General features: G+C 42.8%; 1 protein-coding gene across 8 annotated transcripts in view; it reads left to right on the plus strand.

The window, feature by feature from the left end:
- The window catches only part of EBF2 (EBF transcription factor 2), a 182,765-nt gene that overhangs the window by 118,509 nt on the left and 41,195 nt on the right, over positions 1 to 23,061 (plus strand). For all 8 annotated transcript variants that reach the window (XM_069485118.1, XM_069485116.1, XM_069485119.1 and 5 more), the window contains one exon: positions 8,390 to 8,471. In XM_069485118.1, coding sequence (XP_069341219.1) covers positions 8,390 to 8,471 — 82 coding nt within the window. The remainder of the gene's footprint in view (positions 1 to 8,389; positions 8,472 to 23,061) is intronic.

Raw genomic sequence — 23,061 nt, forward strand, 5'->3', positions numbered from 1 at the left:
GATTCAGTTTGGCTCAATTCTTTTTGCTTTTCTGGATGAGACGAAGGGATGGGACAGAGAAGGGGGTATGGGTTAAAAAAAAAAAAAAAAGGAAGGATGGAACCATGCACATTGCAGAGAGCCCTCTGAAGACATTTTATGAGAACAATTAGAATTACAAACATGCTTTTAGTGTAGGTTTCATTCCAATTCAAGCCCAAAGAGTTCAATTATTATTTTCATTAATGGTGTCAGATTTTTATCTGAGTGCAAAAACAAGGACTTTTCCTTAGAGATTTTTTTCTCCCTGTGAGACTCACGGTGCCAAGCAATGGAATTCAGGAAAATGAAAATGTGTCTGAATATAGAAAGGGGGAAAAAAAAATCCCAACATAGAACCCCAGGTCCTCAGAAACCGTCGTGTGTTACTGGTCAGAAATAAGTGGAGAATCAAAGGGGCCGCTGTTTTTGCACCTCAGCGTCTGTTTACGCTCAATTGCTTGCCAGTTGGGCTACGAGAGACATTCGCTTCGGAAGAAATCATGAAATGGCTCTGGAATGAGGTCTGTTGGTACGGAGTCAGGTTTACACAGTGTGGGAAGTAGCTCCCTCCTGGCGCCTAAATGAATACAGCCCATCCACTCGGGAGGCAGCGTGCTCGGTAACGGTAACGAAGAATCTATTGCCAAACCGAAATGCCACTTCCAGGAGCTTGTCATGGGAGTGAGCATCGAATGGAAAACGATTCCACGGAGCCTGTCGCCAGTTAGGAACCGGCATATCGTGCACGCAGGTCTGAATGCCTCTGCCCAGAGTTTGCTGAAAACAGGGATGAGGACTTTAACCCACCGCTTGTTGCTGCTGTCGGTGTGCTTTCGCTGCTGTCTGTCGGAATGAATAAATTACACGTGTTTTTTTTTTCTTTTAATATCACTTCCTAAAAATTAAGAGCAATTCTTCCAGTGGAGTACATTTTATTACTGGAGAGAGAAGCAGGCCAGAGAGGATGAGGTGTGAATTTGTGGCAACTCCCTCTAGAATAATTTTGTTTGGAAAAGGGGCTGTTTTAAGGGAGAGAAAGGCACAGTGTGAAGGAAGGGGTCCAAAGTATGCTCGGCAAAAAGTCAAGAGGCTAACTTACTTTGTCCCAGGCACTTACCCAAACACTCTGTGTGGATAGCTGGTCCTCACTACTGGCCTTGGAAGGTGCTTAACTTTTACTGAAGGTCCCTGATTTTTTACAATAAATTTTAAGCAACCACCATCATCAGCAGCATCATGGCAGAAGCCTTAAAATCATGTGGAAATGGCGTGGTAGGGACATCTTGATTAGCTGCCACATATAGAAGTGACATTATCTGCTGCCAAAGGAATTAGCTTGCTGGTTTATTTAAAAATCTCCATCATAGGAGACCCTGCTCTGTCCCCTGGGTAATGTTTTCAAAATTTAGCTTTGGTGACTTGATGCTCAAAAAATGTTTTCCAAGATTTAATTCAACTTCTTCTGTTACATGTTTGATTTCTAGCTTCCCCCCCCCCCCACCCCATAATCATGATGGACAAATGACCCCAAATCTTCCTCATCCACTCGAGCAATCTTTTACATTTTTCTGCAGAGGGCTGAAGCCATCTGGGCTACACCATTTTTGGACCATTTGGGTTCTTGAGGAGTTTTGTTTTTTCAATATCTGATAGACTTGCTTATTATCTTCCTCTGCACATTCCTAAATAGTCACAGAATTTCTAGAGAGTGCAGTCCCTGCTAGGAGTGGTAGACATTTTTGTTTGTTTGCTTGTTTTGTTTTGCAACACAAAGAACCACTCCACTCATATTCCAGGGTAAGAGGAAGGAAAGGACAGGATCTCCCACGTAGATCAAGGTACCTGTCCCCTGCAACAGGGGGGTGGAGTGGGGGGCGCTGCTTGGCAATGTGTTCCTCCTCCTCCTCCTGTAGAAGAAGCTTGGCCAAGCTCCCACCAGAGCAACATTTTGCTAAGTGCCAGACAAACTGGGTTCCACTCTTAGCTCTTCTACTCGATAGCTGTTTTACTTTGGGTGAGTAATCTAACCTTTCTGAGTCTTGTTTATTCCCTCTGCAAAATGGGGATGTTAATATTCCTACTCCCAAAGTTGGGAGGATTAAATGAAATCATGCCTGGCAAATACTATGAGCTCAATGAATAATAGGCTATAGTTAAATATTATTATTATTTCATCAGAATGACTCTTTTAACCAAGAGGAGTTTGGGAGGTTGAGTGTAGTCGAAAGAAAGAAAATGTATTGCTTAAATATTTTCTGTAAACTTACTTTTTTTTTTTTTTAGGTCTAAAATGGCCTTTCATTGAAATATTCCAGGTGAATAAGCTTTAATGGTAATAAGTCCCTTCCTTAGGAATGTCTGTGGAGCTTAAATATTCCCTACCTACTCTGTTCATGTGTTTATTTACAGTTTAAAGTGTTGTTTAAATAAATAAACTAGATAGAACATCAGCTTACAAAAATAAGTATTTGATTTAAGCCCAAAGAAGCCAGTTAGTGAAAACTTTTAAATCATCTACCTTTTCCATAGGATCTTCTTGAGGCTTTGTGTCAGCCAACCACCATCGTGCCAAGCAGATCTCAGACACCAAGCGCCATTGCCAAGTTAGGCAGTGCATGGTGAGAGCCCATTGGGAACTTGACCTCCCAGAATCTCCTCATTCTTATGGAGTCTTGTCAGAGTCTTCATAAGACCCTTAAAGCTTCAGAACCCTTTCTAGCCTGGGCTGACACCTCAACGATCAATTGATTTCCCCAGGACACTTCATCTCCCGGCCAAGGCTGGGGCCCACCACAAGCCTTCACCTCACTTGGCACTGCCTGGGTTTGCCTTCTGTTGGCAGCTCTCGAAGGAGGAAGGTGTGTTCTCAAAGAGGATATTTATGGTCAAGGCCTAGATTAAAGTTGGAACACTATTGTTGTGTTTTTCACTGGACTCAAGTGGAAACCAATCATTTAGGGGGGTTCCCACCTTATAAAGCAGGGTGAGCTCCTGAGAGGGCCATTCTCAGGGTGAGCGAATGGACTCTTGCCTCATGCTTGTGACCATCCAGCTGGTTGGGGAGATGGGTTGCCTGATCCGCCGAAGGGTGTCAAATTGTTGAGAAGATCCTGGGAGAAGAAAGGCAACTGCTTACTCCTTTCAAATGTGATGCTGTGACCCAGCCTGTCCCTACAGTGGGTAGTTCTCAGAGAATAGTGTAAGGGTGTTTTAAGGGAAAGGGGCTATCTCCTTTTTAGAAGCATGTACAAACAGTGAAAGTCAATTGTATTTTAATTATTGGGCTTAAAAACAAAATAGGAGGTTTAACAGCTGATCTAGATAAAAGGTGTCTCCATCAAAATCAATGAACACAGACCTTTAAGCACCCATGTGGTCTGTGAGGCTGTAGCAACTGTAGATTTAGCTCAGCCTTTGGTGACCCAGCCTGCTAGTGTGACCATCATGGCAGAGAAAGAAAACCGGATATAGGGTCCCTGATCTTGGTCCTTGGAGAGTGTGGGGTGTTCTCTTCTCTGTGGTGTGTGAAATGTGGCCATGTCATAGCAGAAGCTCTTTCCAGGGTAGGTAGAATTTGATTTTTTTTTTTTAAGGGAATAAGGAGGCAAGTTTCAAAGTGAAAGGTATTTTACGTATTATTTTGCACAGAGTAAGGCTGTGTATAATGGTATTTGGTACTAGTGCTAAGCTCACATTTCTTCGATATGTATCCATGTCTAAGTCCTGTTCTTAAAAGAAGCTTTGGTACCTTCCACAGTGCGTGCCTAAAGATTTTGTTGGTATTACAATTTTTAAGAAGGGACTAGATCTTGGATTTCAAATTAGAGGCAAATTGAATGGCTTCATCCATAAATCTGGAGAAATATTGTGCTGGGTTTCGTGATAGAACATTGGTTGTAGTTCCAGGATCTGGCAACAATAGTAACGAGTTGCTCTTTCCCGTGATTTAACTTAACTCTGAACCTGATCTGTGCCTCTTGTTTAAAACTCAGCTCCTACTTGGGACAGGCACGGGACGTGTCTAAGCCACCTAGGAACTTTTACTGTATTCTTGAACAATATAGAATATTCTGGTCTTCCAGAGATTGGGAGGGGCATTTCTTGGGTGGTAGGTGATCCTTGGGATCTTACTCGTATGAGATTCAGGGGTCTTCAGGCTCATCTCAGAATCTGGAGAAGCATATTTTAATGGTTTTGCTGGGTGTTGCATGAAGTCAAGGACTTTGCCACTGTGCCTGAACCTTCTTGGCACATAGAACACACTCAGTATGTGTTGATCCAATGAGTATGAATTCAGCAGGAGTTTTTAGTATTAAGCATTTAGTTCTACGTGACTGTCTTTGACCTGACGTTTTCCTCTTGGGAAACTACAGTCTCTTCAAGAAGCCAGAGTCCTTCACTTTTTGTGTGTTGTATGCCTTTTTTAGCCCATTGTGAAGTTTGATTGATTTTTTTTTTTAAAGCAGCTTTATTGAGCTATAACTTACATACCCTAAGGTTCGCCCATTCAAAGCATCCAATGTAGTGGTTTTCAGTGTATTCACAGAGCTGTGCAGCCATCGTCACAGTGTCATTGGTGCAGGAAATGTAGAACACCAGATGGAGCTTGTTTCCAGAAAGATCCAGTCTCCAGAACTTGTGTTCACCACTTACAAGCTATGTGATCTTTGGCAAATTTCTTAAATTCTTGGGGCCTTCATTTTTTCCCAGCCGTAGGCTGATTCGTCACTCATAGGGTGGTCGTGAGAATTAAATGTGACGCAGCATTGACACTCAGCAGCCATCTCTCCCTCCCCTCCGTGTCCCTGTACCCTTCAGGTGCTGGACAACACAGGATGGTGAGCAGGGATGGAGATGGCTCTGACCTGGGCTATTCCTGAAGGACCTTCCTTGTCCCAGCACCAGAGAGCAGGATCCTAATGGAACGGGCATCTTGCCCAACAGCCTGCCCGTCAGCCTTGGGGTACTGCCAGCTCTGGGCAAGGTGTCACCCCAGATGCCCTATGTCCCCCCTTACTTATTTTTCTTTCCCAGCCTCATCTTGACCTATGTCTCAGAACTCCACCCCCTTCCCCTGCCACACCTGCTTGTACTTCAACAAGTCATAGTCTCATGTTTTCAGTGGTTTCTTCCCCTTTGTAGCCCTTCCTGGAAGGTTCTCAACTCTGCACATTTTTCTTTGCAATCATAGAATATTAATGTTGGAAGGAACCCTAGAGATCCACTTAAACCCTTCTTTTAACAGTTGAAGACACTGAGGCCCAGCGATGTATGGCAACTTGGCTGTGTCGTTAGTTGCCAGCAGATTAGCCACTGGCAACATTGAGTATGTATCCGTGGAGTAAAGGAATGCCTTTTGGCACGTGGGACTGCCTCGGTGACCTGGGGACCAGATTGGAATCTGAGGGTGGGAGTTCACATGTGACCTCACCTCTCCATCCTTCTTCATCCATAAAACAAAGATAAACCTACCGTTGTTAACGTTCACTCTTAAGAAATGGGATTGGAAGCCTCGCGAAGTACAGCACGCTCAGGGGTTGTGATATTTATGTAGTCAGCGTGGTTTGGGGAAGGTGGGAATAACTTCTGTCCTGATGAGAAGCTGCACATTTGGTCTGAATCTTGCAATGCATTTTGGTTTCCCGTTTCTGAGTGGAGAGAGCTGACATTTTCCAGGCAGCTCCGGCTTTGAGGGATCCGGACCCAGGGGATTGTGAGAGTATTTGTTCCCTGTGGCTGATGGACGGTATGGTTAGCAAAGGGTTTGCACCAAGACCCTGAACACGGGGGTTGGAGAGGGTAGAGGGGAGGGCAACAGAATACATCAGTAAAAGGAAGAGAAAAAATTGGGGATGTCAGTAAGCCCCAGAATTTCTTTTAATTAATATATATAATTAAAAAAATATATATATACACACACACACACACACACATATATAAGAAAATCCAGGTCATAATTATCTCTGGTGCTAGCCACTTAGAAGTACCATTGCCTTCTTTTAGAAGATATTCTATAATGTAAGAGAACTTTCTTCCTCTTTCTCTCTCTCTTCCCCCACGACCCCTCCATCCCCACGTCCCCTTTGTGGATCGAATGCTAAGTCCTGGGTGTGCAGGGGGGCTGTGTAGGCTACAAACTCAGCCCCCAGACCAGCAAAGAGTCAACACTGGGTGTTTTCCATCCAAATCGCTGTTTAAGGGTCCTAATTTAAAATGAATAAAGCTTTTCAGCACGCTCCATGTTTCCCTAAATCAATTTGATTTTATGTAAGCATTTATCTCTCTTGCACTTTTCCACCTACCACACCATCCCTGTAATAATGCCTGCGCGGACATTGATGTTTTCGCCAGATACATTTTGCGGAGGGGGGGGGTGGGGGCAGGTGGGAGTCTAACACACACAGGACGCATTATAAGGAGTCCAGTTGTGGCAAAACTTTCTAAAAATCAAGAAGTGAATGAGAACGAGCGCTCAGTTTGGCTTTAGTAGGGGAGGGATGTGGGTTGCTGCTCTGGGCGGTGGAGGGCAAATTGCGCGTGTGGGGTGGGGGCGGCTATTGTTTGGAAAGAGACTCCAGCGAGGAAAGGCAAGTTTGCAGTGGTTCCCGAGAGCATCTGCATGCATTGTAAGCAACTGCAGCTGACTCTGATGTGAATGTACAAATGGAGGAATGTTTCCCCTTGAAGCAATAAAATGTTTGAATTCTGATCAATCTTTACTTAAATAAAAGCACCACTTCTTTCTAACTTGCTCCGATTACCGTGGGCAGACATGTCACCACACTTCAGAAAGCGGCGGCAGGTTGTGAATTTGAACACCATGGTGGCTGGGAAGCAATGCAGAACATGCTCTCTGCCTTGTCCTTCTGCAGGTACCTCCGAGGAAGACCCCGACACCTTTGGGCACACGGTGCAAAGCCTAACCCCCCACCCATCCTGTAAAAGATTGAAAGGGAGAAATGAAAAGCAGATGTTATCAAATCAGGAAAAAATATTTAGCTGTTACTTCCAAACTCACTCTCAACCTTATTCCTAGATTGGGTCAGGAGCATGTTGCCAAATATTTTTAGCAAACAGACAGTAAAAGAGCTTCAAATACAGAAAATATTCTGAAGAGTCAAGTCCCCTTCTGCCCTCCCTTGCCATTTACTATTTATCTTCTCATCAGGTTTTTTTTTTAAAGTGATAAATGCAATTAATTGGAGTGCTCTCTCAGTCTTTTGTGTGATTGTTAAAAATAAAAAATAAGCAGAAGGTTATCATGAGAGCGTTTCACCAACCCTTGCGTTAAAATAGAATTTTTGGAAGCATTGTTGATTTCTACTTATTTTTGTTGGTAAATCCTGGGGAAAATGTATATCTTTTCCTTTAAAGTTCTAATTCAAGGCATGGATGTGAGAGTTCTGAAGGGACTTTGGGACTGCGGTAAAATTTCGTTGTCATAGTAACAGAAAGGGAAATAGGCCTAGCTCACCTGGGACTTTAGCACTGCAAAAGCTGGAATTTTTTTTTTTTTTTTTTTTTTTTTTTTAAGGAAGAGGACTCTGCAAGTGAAATAAATGAAAAACTTACTGTATTTTGAAACAGAATTTCAAACATTAACTAGGTGAATTGCTGGAAAGGCCATTCCTGCCATTTTTCTTGGTTGATGTAGTCATCTGATTAAAGATGCCCAACTTAAAAATCACACAGACAGGTCATGTAGGAGAATACTCGTTTTAAAAAGTATGTGTTACAAATGATAACCTCAGATCATGATCCTGTGCCTCTGTATTTTTCTGGATAATCTATAGGTGATCTGAAAAGACATTCACACTTGTTATTAATCGTAAAACTCCCGGCATATATCTGCGTAGGGGGACTTTGTGTTTGGATGGTAACATACCATTTTCTGATTTTGTAAACATCGGTTGAAAATGTCAGGCCTCCTACGTGGGTGAGTATGAAGGTGCGTGTGGGCAGCCAGGAGCCCATGTGAAGAGCCCCAGGATTCCGAGCCAAATCCTGCCATTTTTAACCCTGGAGCAAGACGTTCTGTACAGCAGGGGTCACTGCTGCGTTTGAAGCCATTTTGCAGACGGAGTGCTCTAGAAACTCTGGGGGGCGGTGTACAAACCAGAGCCCAGCTTGCGAACCGCTTAACAATCCCCCACAGGGATGGGGCAGGGGGTGCTGGGCTTGGCAATTGAAAACATCCAAATTTGCAAATTGCTCAGGGTCAGCAATGTTCCTTCCCAGGCAGGGCAGGTTGAAATTCCCCAGATCTGAAATACAATCGCTTCCAAATCAAATCTAATAGAATGCAGCTATATTCTCCCTTAAAATATGTTTACTGAAAAAAATGTAACACATTGCTTTCTCTTCGCAGATTCTTTTTAAAATTTTTCCTCAAGTGCAATCAGAATTGTTTGAAAACAGCAGGAAACCCAAGAGACATGAGACGGTTTCAGGTAAGGGGCCCTTGCAGATCTCTCCTGTTAAATAAGTCATCCTGTTTTCGCTCTCTTTCTCGCTCTTTTCCCTTTATATATATTTTTTTTCTTAAAAGCCTTTATTCACCGATACTGCTAACAATATGAAAGATGACTATAAATGATAACCCTTATGCACTGGTATTGAGGGTTTCTTCATTTTGTAGTGTTAAGGCTTTCTGCCTCCAATGCCAGAGCCCACGGGGAGAGGCACCAAGCCACGCTGGAGATTTCATTTTAAGCCCTCAGGCTGCCCGTTGCACACACAGCTGCCCACAGCAGGAACCGTGTTCTTGATATTCAGCCACCTTGGGATTTTTCAAAGCAGCTTCTCTGTGTTTTCTGCAAGCAACAGCCTCTGTCTTCCCTTTTTCACCGATTAACTATTCAGTGGTCTCTCTCCGAGCCTTCGGGAAGGCAGCAGCCCAAGCATCCGTGGTCACTTTAAGATCGCAGCATGACAACAAGACCCACGGGACTGTGACCCAGCTGCCTGGCAGTTAAATCTGCCCCCGGTTTCATCACCCTTGCTGAGGATAGACTGAGGATACGAGCTAATAAAAGCAGACCGAGGCAAGAGTCTCGGGCCGGAGAGGAGAGCAAGAACAGCCCCTCTCAGCCCCCTTCCTTGAGCTTTGAAGGGCCCACATTTAATTCACCAAATGGCTTTTCTGCCATTCACGCCCGGCTAAATACGGGACACCCCCTTCTCCATAGAAAAATGAAGAACATGTTAAACAATAGTATTCAAGCTTGAGATTTGAAAAAAATCCCCGCAGCAACTTGTGAGATGGGGATCGGTGGCCTTGTGTTTCGGGTGAGGGAAGTGGGGTTCTGGAAGTTTAAGTAGCTTGCCCCTAATCGCAGTACGAGGGGGCTGCAGCTGGGAGCTGGGAGGACTCATGTGATCAAACTCTTCCCACCACAACATGGGCGTTCTGTGCAGCGCATTGCAGCAGCTTCTAGGTTTATGCTTTGCTGTTGCCTTCTTGAAATTCGTAATAATTTCAGAACAAGGAGCGGTATATTTCCTTTTGCACTGGACTTCACAAATTATGTAGCTCATCCTGTCTGTCCCTTAGAGAGTGTCTGTGGTTTGGCCGCAGACAGATGTTGAGGAGCACAGTCACTCAGGAATTCAGAGGGAGATGGGCACATGCAAGGCCAGTGAAGGTTACTTTGAAAAAAAAATTCTGTTTTTTTTTTTTTAAATCACATTATCAATTATGCTATGATCAGGACTTTTTTCTTTTCTTTTCTTTTTTTTCTTTTCTTTTTTTTTTTTTTTTACAATATTTAACACTATTACCAGCCTCCCTTTAAAAAGTTGAAGCCCTCCTCTCTTTCATGTAGATTCTTTCCCCACTGTATGGTAGAAAGGCAAATAAAATCAGCCTTATTGGGGGTCAAACAGGAAGGTCACGCACAGTGTAAGTTCACTCTATTCAGTAGTCCGAATAGAAATGTAAATAATTTCAGTCTAAAGAAAAGTGAAATTCAAAAGAATTCCAAAGTAACTCCAAGACCAAAGCTTAACTTCATTTCCAGAGGAAACAGAGGCAGGGCAGAGAAGTTGGAAGGTTGGGTTCTCATCCCACCCTGTTCTCTGCCACCACATCCAAAGAGTTTTAAGTTTGAGAATACTCGCCTAAATGTGAAGTGGCTTCTAATAGAATGCCTTGTCATTTTATTTCTCCCAACTTTTAGAAATACCTTCATAAAGTTAGTGCATGCTAATATTTTCTGCACTTCTTCAGTTATTTGCTACGATTTTTATTGTGCCTGAGTATTTAACTGGTTAGAATAAATATTGTTGATCTCAAAGAGATACGGAATTCTCATTCTATTTCATTCTAATTCAAGTGAAAGTATTTGACTTTTGCAAAGACAAGGGAAAATATATTTTTTAAAAAGTTTGTGGATTCTATGGTTGTCTTATTTCTTGGGTAGACCTAAAGTCAACTGGCAATTTTTTTTTTTGCATTTTTTATTGAGATAAAATTCATATAACATAGAATTTATCGTGTTAACCATTGTAAAGTGTACAATTCAGTGGCTTTTAGTATATTCACAGTGTTGTGCAATCACAACCCCTATCTAATTCCAGAACATTTCCATCACCCCAAGAAGAAATCCTATACCTCCCAATTCCTATTTCTCCCCAGCTGTTGGTAACCACTAATCTACTTGGGTTTATCTACTCTGGAAATTCCGTATAAATGGAATCATACAATATGTGGCCTTTTGTGTCTGGTTTCTTTCACTTAGCATAATGTTTTCAAGGTTCATCTATGTTGTAGCATATATGAAGACTTCATTCCTTTTCATGGCTGCATAGTATTCCATTGTATGGATATATGATATTTTGTTTATTCATTGTTCAGTTAATGAACACTGGAGTTATTTCTACATTTTGGCTATTATAAATAATACTAATGGTAATATTCATGTACAAGGTTTTTTTGTGAACTTATGTTTTTAATTCTCTTGGGTAATATACCTAAGAGTGGAATTTCTGGGTCATATGGTAACTCTTTCTTTAACTTTTTGAGGACCTGCCAAACTGTTTTCCACAGTGGCTGCACCATTTTACATTCCCACCAGCAATGTATGAAAGTTTCAATTTCTCTAATTCCTTGCCAGCACTTGTTTTTTTCCCCATAAAAAAAAAAAATTCTAGCCATCCTCTGCGTGTGAAGAGGTATTTCATTGTGGTTTTGATCTGTTAATCCCCAGGGACTAACAATGTTGAACATCTTTTCATGAACCTACTGCTCATTTGTATATCTTTGGAGAAATGGCTGTTCAAGGCCTTTGCTTATTTTTTAGTTGAATGATTTGTCTTTTTATTGTTGAGTTATAAGAGTACTTTATATATTCAGGTATAAACACCTTATCAGATACGTGATTGGAAAATATTTTCTCCCATTCCATGGGTTATATTTTTACTTTCTTTCTTTTATTTTAAATCTGTTTAGGTCTGGTTACAAGTCTTTTCACTTTTTTGATAGTGTCCTTTGGCGTGCAAAAGAATGGGCAATTTTTAAACTGTACGTAGACTTTGTTAAGAATATAACCTTCAATGAAAACCCTCTCACATGGAGAAGGCTACTGTGAAGATGGGGTTGGCTGTGTGCTCTAATGGTCAAATAAGAAACTTAGATCAGGTTCCAAATACGAAACAAAACCAGAGCTCTAGTACATCATTGCAGTGGGGAGAGCCATCTGAAGGGATGATGACTTTTAGGAACTCAGGAATATATATCTCATTCAGAATGACAAAGGTAATCATTTTAAACCATAGAGATAATTTCTTCACTTCTCTACTTTTATTATATGATGAAACATAAACTTACTATGAAGGATTCCTTTGTGAGAGTTTACTCTGAATGGAATAGAAATATGAAACGTTCCTAACCAAATTGTGAACTTGACCAAACTCTTTGATCTTTCCTCCTTCCCCATCCCTGAAACACTGGTAGAATCTGGACTATTTTTCCAAAAATGATCTAATGAGAACAAAATTGTGATATCAAACTTGTTTTCAAGCCTGAACCAACCCTCTCTTTAATTCAGTTCCAGTCCTGAACTGAACTAGGATATAAAAAATATTTCTCGAAGCACGGTGGGTTTTAACCCCTTTTTGGCCCAGACCCCTTTATGAATCTAGTAAAAGCTATAGTCTTTGTCCCGACAAAAGAACTACATTTAAACAAAGTTTTAATTAAAATTTCAGGGGTCCCCGAAGCTCTTGAAACATCTCTTAAGCTTCCGTGGATTCCCCATCAAAATAAATGAAATTCATCTAACACCAATAGGCATCTGTAATGTGAATTAACCCTTAGCGACGGGGATCTGTCCACTTAGAACATTTCTGATGCTCTGTTGGCTTTAAATACCATCTGTTCTCGGATGATTCCTGGATCCGTGGCCTCAGACTTCACCCTTCTCTGGGGCTGTAGACACATAGCTCTGCCTCCCTCCTGGGCATCTTCCCTCGGATGACTAATGAGCACATGTTCAAAACACAAGTCAGTACTTGTTCCCTGATTCATTCCCTCCTCTTTCATTGTCAGAGCATCGCTTCCTCCTCCTAAGTATCTGCCGAATCCCTCCCCCTCTCCTGAGAAACTGCATTGGGCTCCTACTTCTACTCCTTCCTTGTCTAACCCATCCCAGCACCGGTGCCAGAGTTGCCTTTTAAAACATGTCATGAATATCTACTGTCTGTGGATACAGAGCTCAGATTTTAAAAGCTCATATCCTCATCCTAGCAAATCGTCTGCCATGCCTGCCTCCTGAAGTCCCCACGTGCCCAATTCTCACCACGCACCCCTCACCAGTTTCCATTGTGTTGTGGAGCCTTCCCACATGTTCACCCCTCTGCCTGGGAACCCTTCACCCCTCTCCAAGTTGTGACACCGTCTCATACTTAAAGACTACACCCGAGTGTCACTTCCTCAGTGATGCATTTTCTGACTTTTCCAGGCAGAGCTATTGGCTTCTTTGTGCCAACGCACTCTGCCCCACCGGCCTCTACGCTGCCACTTGTCACAGCATCTTGCAGTTCTTGTCTCTCCAATAGACTATGTGCTGCTTGAGGGTAATTGGTATGTTTTATTTATTTTTTTTATTTCTCTCCAATGTCTAGCACAATATCAGTACTCCACAGGGCTCGATAAACTGTTATTAAATAAATTTTTAAGAGAGAGGAAGAAAAAAAAAAGGAAGAAAAAGTTATGATTTCCAGAACCCCCAAAGTATCTAAATGCATGAATTGTGCATAGGCACAAAATCACTTCTGCCCTCCTTAAAATGGAACAATTAGGTGAAACACCCAGATGAACAGCTCAATGAAGGAAAGGAAAAGAAATTTACGTTGAGTTTCGGCTGACAGGCCAGTTAAGACATAATGAACCCCATTCTTTATTTCTCTGCATTGTGCGTGGAGAGCAGGCAGTTGTAAAATCCGAAGAAAATCAAGCCAGAAAAAGGCAGCTAGGCACATTGTCATTTCCCACATTCAGATTCTAAAAAGCAGGAGACGTTGACAGCAATTTAGGGCTTATTATTGCTAATTCACTGGCTGGGTCTGTTCCCAGGCGCAGTGAGAACATAGATGCACTCGTCCGTTCATTCATTCACTCGCCCAGTGTTACCGAGGAAATTGCATGTGCCGGCTACTATCCCAGGTGCGGGAGATACAGCAGGAAGCAAATTAGATAAAATTCCTGCCTTCCAGGGGCTTACATGCTAGTGGGGAGATACAGAAACTACAATGAGCTGTTTGCATAGCTTAGATCTGCTGATCTGTGGTCTTCAAGTGACTGTCCTGGGAGCCGTGGGCCCCTGCCCAGTGCCAGTTGTGTTTCTGGTGCCTGTTGGAACTCAGTGGTGTGGTCAAGTGCGGGGGGTGTGCAGCAAGGTGATACCCACTGTTGTAATAATAGCAAGTGTCGACACCCTTCCAAATAGTTTGCAGAGCTTCCTACAGCAGCATCTGTAATAGGACACAAATGTCAGTGGATATTTTATTTGAGATTGGGGAGCTTCGAGGCCTGGGTGCCAAGTTTTCACCCTCTGCCTCAAAAGGACTTTATTTTGAAAAGACGTGGTCAGTGTAGCGGGCTGGGGTGTTTTCCGTCCTACTGGAAGCACCGGCTTGTGCACTGGGGTCATTCCGGACTTGGTAGCATTCTAGAGTTGGCAGCCCTGATGCCTCGATGCATCTCCAACCCCAAAACCATTTTTAATGAACTGCTTTGCAACTTAGAGTTTGCCTGTGGTTAGAATAAAGGTTTTCACCCCCATTTGCTGAACTTTTCTGAGAGACTCGTGGGTGTCTCAAATTCACCCCCTAAATTTTGCTTGCTTTTTAGATTGAGTTCAACAAAATAATCTTTTTTTTTTTTTTTTTTTCTGAGACAGAGTCTTGCTCTGTTACCCAGGCTAGAGTGCAGTGGCATCGTCATAGCTCACAGCAATCTCAAACTCCTGGGCTCAAGTGATCCTCCTGCCTCAGCCTCCTGAGTAGCTGAGACTACAAGAACATGCCACGACAGATAGCTAATTTTTCTATTTTTAGTAGAGACGGGGGTCTCACTCTTGCTCTGGCTGGTCTTGAACTCCTGGCTCTAAGCGAGGCTCTGGCCTTAGCCTCCCAGAGCTGTTAGGATTGCAAGCGTGAGCCACCATGCCCGGCCCATTTTTGCATCACACAGGGATGCTAGGGAGAGGACTGAGATACATGCACAGGTGATGCCATCCCCAGATACGATGTCCCCAGGTACGGAAGGACACGTGCATGTCTGGTGAACGGAAAGTCATTCCAGGGGCTGGGCTGGGCGAGGTGTTGGCGCTGAGCTGGCTCCAGGTTGCACACAAGCCCAAGACGGGCCTGCTGGAAGGACACCTGGACAGGGACTTGAAAGGGGATCAGGGAAAGGACTGGAGCTTTCTGGGGACACCACCTGGCGTGTCTGCCAAGGTGCTGAGGAGGGCACGGTGCAGGAGAGAAAGGAACTGAAGACACAAGGATCTGATCCGAATGCAGGCACGTTGAGGCCGTGTTGGGACTGACTGACATCCACGGGGTAGCTGGATCACGTGAGAGGCCTAATGCCTGTCCCTGCGACATGCTGGATGCAGCAACTGCACGGGAGCGATGGGGAAATTAATGTCCCTGACAAAGACACCCAGTCCACGCAGCTGGGCGCTCGCCATTAGTCAGTTGTGCTAAACGGCGCGGGAGCAAAGGGCAGGGCTACTCATGTCTTGGAACAGGGCCAACATCCAGCCAGCACCCCCTTATGATTTCTAAACCCCCAGCTCTTATATAAAACTTTTTAATGGCACCACCATCTATTTTCCTTAAATAAGAAATGTTGAATGTTTCTCTCACACCCGAGGAAGAGGGAAACGAGAGTTTAAATTAACTCCAAATGGTAAAAATTTAATACAGCTCCAGCTGCCTGCAGGTTCGGGTCCCCCCGTCCAAGAGCTACTCCAGCTGCTCCGGGGGCTCGTCCACCGTCTGAAATCGGCGGTGCTACCGAGCGGCGGTTGTAAAGCACATAATGAAAATCACTTGACTTATGGCCTCTCTGATCAACAGGTGAGTCCATTATCTGGCGGTAAAAAAAAAACAGATAGTGCAAGTTCAGAAATCGCACTTATCTATTTGGAGTCAGAAAGAAAAAAAAAATCTCCGAGGGTCAGAGGATCTTTCACTCGTTCTGACGCTTTAAGCTTGAGGACGGCTTTCTGGGGCTGCTTCCAGCTTTTCTCTGGCATAATAACCTTCTGCCACTCTGACCCCTGATCTTCAGTGTCTTGAATGGGGACAGGACTGGGGGTGATGCAGATTTTGACCAACTCACATGGGAAACGTGCTCTGAGTTGTTTGTGGGAGAAAAGGGAGGGGCGTGAAAACAGGTAGCTGCTTAAATAACTTTCAGGAAAGAAAATGTCAGACTTTCAGGTACGTGGAAACAAAGTCTAAATGCTCAATTATTTTAGGGGACTGGATTCTTCGCTAAAACCTACCCCTGAACCCATTCCAGCGCAGTCAGATGCAGAACTTCCTGGAAAAAGCAAAGCTTGCTTATTTCTGCAGTAAGAGTGCATGGTTCCTCAGCTGCTTCCCGGCCCTTTGTGCTCCTGAGTTTTGACGGAGCACAGGTGATTCAGGGGCTCCCTGGGGATAGAGTTTGGTGGAAGAGATTGGCCAAGCCAAAGAACTGCATCAAATACGTTACGGTTCCCCTGCGGCTCTCAAAGCTTTTGCTAGTAAAATACGGCCCCTTGACCACAACCATCTTGCTTGGCACACAGTTTAGAAACGAAAAGCGATGTATTCAATGGAATAAAATGAGGTGGGATGGAAGTAGTGGGTGTCTGTGGCCTTCGAGACAAAGGGACACGTAGTGCTATAGAGCAGACGAAAGACCTTCAGGCTCCTCGATGACATGAAAATCTGGTTTTCAAAAACTGCCACTTGATTTCTGTACATTTTTCAACTCGAGTTTTAAAAACAAACTCTTAAAGGTGTTCACTTTAAAGACAAATTTGCCAAAACAAGCCAGCCAGAAAGCTCTTGGGCATGCTACTCCACTCGTAATTTGAATTTTTTTTTTTAAAGTGCCAGAATCATCATCTCAGTAACGACAAGTTGTATAACTTAATGGTTTTCAGTTCTTCAAGGCCTATCTCAAATCCCACTTCCTTGATGAAAATGTCTGTGTCTGCTTTCAGTTCAGGCTGATTCTTATCCTTGAGCCCCTGGCATATACAATGGCCACACAGTTGAGTGCCCAATGACATATTACGATATAGTAATGTTTTCTGATTATGTCTGGGTTTGTTAGGCATCATCAGCTGCACGGCGACCTCCTTGAGGTGGTGACACTGTTTTCTGTGAGCCTCCGTGGCATTAGCACAGTGCCTGGGAGTCTCAAGAAATACCTGATGACTGATGGAAACAGCACTGTCTGGTTGCTTAAGAAAGTATCTTCTCGGGAGTTGTGTCATTAAGGCCACAGTCCGCGATCCCTTGGCGTGAACAATCCAGAATGCCCCGCATCTGTCTCCGTGGCAGCCCACTTTGTGTTCTCCTGTCTGGACTTGATACTTAGCTGAACAGAAAATTTAGCCTTAGGGAATATGAAACAACAGCCATCGCTAAGAATTCTGGGAACTCCTTTTTTTAAAAAAAAAAAAAAGAAAAAGAAAGACAAAACCCATGCTTGTGGGGTAGGTATTTAAAGGTAATTTTGAAGACTCTGGAGTCCAGTAAGAAAGAAGAATCTGGGCTTTAAATCTAGCTTGAAAATAGGAGACGTGCCAAGAGTAAAGTGGTAGGGCAAAACAAATTGCAGTGGCCGATTTGTTTGTTGTTAGCCTGGGTTGAATCAGTGGAGGCTTAGACAGAAGAGTTTCTCTAGATTCACCTTGCCAATAATGGGAATTAGCGGGTGCATAAAAACCCAACGTGTATGCGTATTTCTTCTCACGATACAGACTCCCAGCGTGGTTGCCGGCCATAGCCAAGAAGTCTGTCTTGATTATTCTCTGTCCCTTTAATGGTCTCTATGTCCCTTTCCTCCTTCCACAGGTGGAAAATAAAATCCCACATAACAGTTATGCTTTGGTAAAGCTGAAATAACATATAGAGCAACTGAACAGTTATAAGGGAAAAGCACATCATGAATTTAATTCCATTTCCAGATGTAAAATGTCATAAAGAATTTTTTTCCATACTTGGCAGAATAACAGGAATTTTCAAGACCATTTTATTTAGCTGGGTGTATGCATGTTCATAAGGACGGTATCAGAGTCTTCAACGTCAAGTGAGCTATAAATGCTACGTGTTACGGCTTTACCGAGATTAGACTACCAAAGGCCCCACACTCAGCCAGAGGGTGCATGACCCTCTTTGAAACGGTGGAGAACTGTGTCTGACTGATGGCAGAATTTGGTATGTTTTCAAAGCAAGAACTCTGGTCCACATGGGGAGGTTTCTAACCAGTGTAATTATTCTCTAGTGACTACAGACACTGGAATTGTCGTCTGTTTCAAAGAGCAGATCATTTGGTCATTCCACACATTTTTCATTTTGACTTCTCTTTTTCTTCTTAGCTTCCTTGTATGAGACTTAGGGTCTTTGCAGGAACACCTGGGTATGAGCTGGAAAAGGATAACTGGGCTAGAGCCCAAGCTGACCATTCCTCTGACTTGTGTTACTCACCTAAATCATACAGCTAGAGCTTTAAGAAGGATAAATATAAAAAAGAAAAACCACAAAACTACGATGTTCTAAAAAGCCAAGGGCATTTTACAATGAGGTGTAAAAATAACCCGAGGGTGGGAATAAATCTGTTTGGTAAAAGTCTCTATGCCACATGCTGTCATTTTCTGATACCAAAGAAACAGCTCCCCTATTGGAAAATTAGCTGTACAGGCAGATTAGCAGATGTGTCCACCTGAAGGGTAACTCCCATAGTGGCCTTTTACGAGCAGGAAAGAGCTCTTTACAACTCAGCTCCTGCTTTGGATAAATTATTGGCGTGGGGGACGTGGGAGAACTTTTGGGTAATGAGGAAGAAAAATAGAATTTGTGAAAGCCAGTCCATTTCGTGAGTCCTTTTAGAACACCGGTAACATATTTGTAGATTTCGTGCTTAAAACTTCCTTGTATTTTTCAAGGGGAGATAACGGACTTTTTATTCACATCTCTATTTCTGTATAACCAATGAACACTAATTCTGTATAATGAAATGATTCAAAATGAAACCTACCACTCTCACTCTCCAATTGGTCTGTGTTTACTGAGCTGGGCTCACCAAAGATTAGGGACCACATCAAAGCAAAATAAAAAATGACGAAAAGTGCAAACCATATTCACTAAAAAAAAAAAAAAAAAAAAAAATGCAAGCTGTTTCAGTTGATCCCGACTTCTGTTTCTTGGAAACTTGGCTTTAAGGTACCTTGTCATAAATAAATGGGTTGTTGCTTTTGCGTTGAATTGAAACGTATCAGTAGAGGAGAGATACCATCGACCAAGGCTTAGTTTTCAGAAGTGCAGGTTTTCCGATCAGAGCTTTGAGCTGAAATACAGATATATCAACTCCGAGAAATAAATGAAAACTGTCACCGGTGTCAGCAGCACAAACTGGGGGTCCATCCCACGCAAATTATGGACATCTGTATTCTTAATTGGCATTCTTTAGGGCCGTGCCAGCAGAGTGGCAGTGCCAAGAGAGTCTAACAGCCTTAGAGAAGAGGAGGTGACAAGTCTAGGTGATGAGAGTTGTTGCTGGGGCAGAGAAGTTCTTTTGTATGGAATACTCTCTGTGTGTTTGTTATAATGCTGGCAATTTTTAGTTCCAGGCACCGCCGCATGGCACCTTTTATCCACCCTAAATTTGCTGCTTTTAAAGCACATCAGTTTGTGATCTTAGGAGAACAAGTAGTATTGATGGTTATATGATGAGAAGACCGTTGGCAAAGATGCACACAAATAGTTAACAAGGTAATGGTAAGAAATGTTGACCTTGATTTGTTTAGCTAAGATGTAAAGATTTTTGAAGGTCAAAGGTGTCCTTGTGTAGTGTTTTGGAGTCTAACTGTGCCTGACCCTCTAACATCAAGCTGCTGTGGCCTGCAGTTTTGAAGAGTGAAGCAAACCAGGGGGAAAGCGGGAAGGGGGAGAGAACAGGAAATGGAGTGAGGTGTTTCAGGAAGTTGTCAGGGGTTGACTGATTGATTCCAGATGGAAAGGGTCAGCCTTCGTGACCCAGGAAATACTCACTAGGGGAAAGAAGTTGGCTTGTGGAAGGGGAAGGCCTGGGAGTGAGATGATGTTGGAATGCACATTCCACTTCCTTTAGTCTTAAAACATTCAGAAATTTTAACTTCTCTGAATAGAATAATATCAGTGTTGTCATCGTTCATCAGAAAACAGCGAAGGAAGTTAAATTTGAAGCTTTGACTGTACCAAATATATCTTCACCTGCATAATGTAGCTTATTTCTCCAGAAGTAGAGCGAAGGTATGTAAATTCCGTATTCAAGTGTGTGTCTCCATGTATGGGAACAACCACCAAATATGTCAGAGTTTATGTTGTGGAGTTTGTAAATTAAATCCATTATGTTTTGCAAATTCAGTTTAATTGGCAGGCTCTTCTAGCTACCTCACTGTCTAAGATACTTGGAATATTAAATCTTGGAACTTGCCTCATATCTGTATGTATACATGCACATATACATTTGGACATAATTTAAAATCTTGTAATAAATTTTGCAGACGCTGAAATAATTCAGGTTAATTCCCTTGCTGTCATGAGAGGCCAACTCGAGCCAGAGAGAGATTAAAATTTATTTCCATTGTTAATAGAAAATAATGAAGTGCATCTGAACCATCAGGGTATGTCATTCGGGAAATGTTCACTTTGGAACTAAGTCTCACTCCACCCAAATGGACAATGATGAAATCAGCTGGCTCGAGAAAGCCCCATAGTTTGCGGCAGGAATGCATGAGGAGTATTAGTGGACAGTATGACAAGAAGCTTGTGGAATGAATTAGAGCAGCCTCGGAGAGGAGGCTCTTTCCATCCACATTAATTCTCAGACAGTGCCCGGGTTCCCCTCACTGTGCCTACCACAGCTGATTAACAATTAAAGCCAAAAATATCCTCCTGATTTTGTTGTTTTTTTGTTTTCCTTTTTGCTTTTTCCCAGAGATGAGAGTCAGGTCTTGGAAAATGCATCCACACACACAATCTCTAAGAGTGGTTTGAGTCCTCTTTCTTCTCCCCTTTCTCTCATTATTTTTGGAGGGTGAACAACCTTCACGTTCATCTTAGCCCTGTCACCATGTGATGTGACATGTGATGTTTCAACTGTGATGTGATCTTGTGCTTTGCTGAGATGGCTCTGATAAGAATGTGTGCCTTGGTGGCCTTGCAGAGAGTGATGGATGCTTCCGCCTTATGGTTGCTGCCACATGATAGGAACTTTCTGGAAGAACTTTTCCCAGATTCTAACATCTTAACATGGACACAATTGAAAACACACCCGGAGCTAGACAGGCTACACCCCTGAATTGTGAACAATTATACTGATAATTTTCTGAAACGACAGCTGAAGTTTCTTTGAGTTTATTCTTTGACTCCTCAGGGCCTGTCCCTAATACCTGACGTGTAGTAGAAGCTCAGTGAGTTTCCGTTGGATTGGGTGATTGAAACTGACTTATGTCCATGTAAAATTTTGCAAATGCTACTGTGCCCATGGCATGAGACTATATGAAATGCTTTGTGGACTTACAGATTTTAGACATTCCCCAAAATGTATTACCTTAAAAATATATAAAAATTTCAATATTTTTGGATGCCATCTAGATTTTTAGATACCATCTAAAAACTCTCTTTGGGGCAAAAAAAATCTGAAGAGTGTTGCTTTGGTGGTGGTAGGGCTAGGATTAGCTGGGAAGGGACACAAGATAACTGTTTGGGTCATGGAAATAGTCTATATTGTGTAAACTATACAGCTAAGATTTGGGCATTTCTGTGCATGCAAATTTTACCTACAAAACCCCCCCAAACCTGTGACCTTCATCATCATTGAGTAGCAGTGGGGAGTGGGTGAGTGGGTGGTGTACAGTAATCCCCTCTTGCCTATAGTTTTGCACCCCCATCTTCAGTTACCCAAGGTACAGCACAGTAAGATATTTTGAAAGAGAGAGAAACCACATGCACACAACTTTTATTGCAATATATTATAATTGTTCTCTTATTAGTTATTGTTCTTACTGTGCCTAATTTATGAATTAAACTTTATCATAGGTATGTATAGGCAAAAGCATAGTGTTGATAGGGTCCAGTGTTATCCGAGCTTTCAGGCATCCACTGGGGGGCTTGGAATGTTCCCCCCCCCCAGATAAGGGGACTGCTTGAAATGAAAAGGGCAATATTTTAACGATTCTTGAAGCTGGATGGCGAGTACTGAGCATTCAGTGTGCGATCCTGTTCCTTTTGTTTGCTTGAAATTATTCATAATGAAAATACCACCTAATTCTTTCATATTAAGAGGTAAGGCAGGACCCCCCCCCCTTTATTTAATAAGGGAAGAAGGAGTGGCAGGACAATTACAAGTAGAATATCAACCAATTTAATTTGGGGGCAGGCAGGAAGAGTCATTTTTAAACACGGCTCCTCATTATGTACCTATTCAATGCCCTTCCTCAATAGGTCTATACATATGCATGAATATGTATATAACAAGTTCCTTTCTCAAAAAGATAATTGCCATGCGTAACTGACGAGAGCTGAGAAGTAGACTCACAGCTGAGGTGGCTCATCTTCCTGGGTCGAGGAAGTTGGTGGTAGCTACACCCAGGTCTGCTCTCTTCTGCCACGGATGGCCAGCCTTTACTGATCTTTAACTCTTCGGACTTCTCCCACACCCCCGATCTGCAGCACATGTGGTGGAATTCAATTTAATACCATTCTGTGTGCTCCTTGTTTCATGTGTTATCTGTGTTTCTCTAGCCTAAAAGTAAGCTCTTTGAGGGTAGGGGTCATGCCTCATTAACTGTTGGTACCTAGTCCTTATGTCTGCCTTTCTAGAACCTTCCCCAGAGCTTAGACCACAGGAGAACCTCAATGAGTAATGTCATCTGTCTATGGAATGGTCAAACAAGGCAGGGGCAAGGCAGTCAGGACACAAACTTGTCCCCATTTAGCATGCACCAAGCGCTGTGCTAAATGCTTTACATGTATTACAGGTTGAGAATTCCTTATCAGAAATACTTACGACCAGAAGTGCTTCAGATTTCAGATTTTGGAATATTTGCATTATGTACTTACTGGCTGAGCATCCCTCATCCGTGGGATGAAGTCTGAAATGCACCAATGAGCATTTCCTTTGAGTGTCATGTTGGCGCTCAAAGAGTTTTGGAGTTTGGAGCGTTTCAGATTTCGGATTTTTGGAATTAAGGATGCTCAACCTGTATCTCATCTTATCCTCCTTTTATCTCGTTCAGCCCTGTGATATAGGCATTGTTGTTTAGGTTT

This window comes from Eulemur rufifrons, chromosome 12 (assembly GCF_041146395.1).
Source record: "Eulemur rufifrons isolate Redbay chromosome 12, OSU_ERuf_1, whole genome shotgun sequence".
Lineage (NCBI taxonomy): Eukaryota > Metazoa > Chordata > Mammalia > Primates > Lemuridae > Eulemur > Eulemur rufifrons.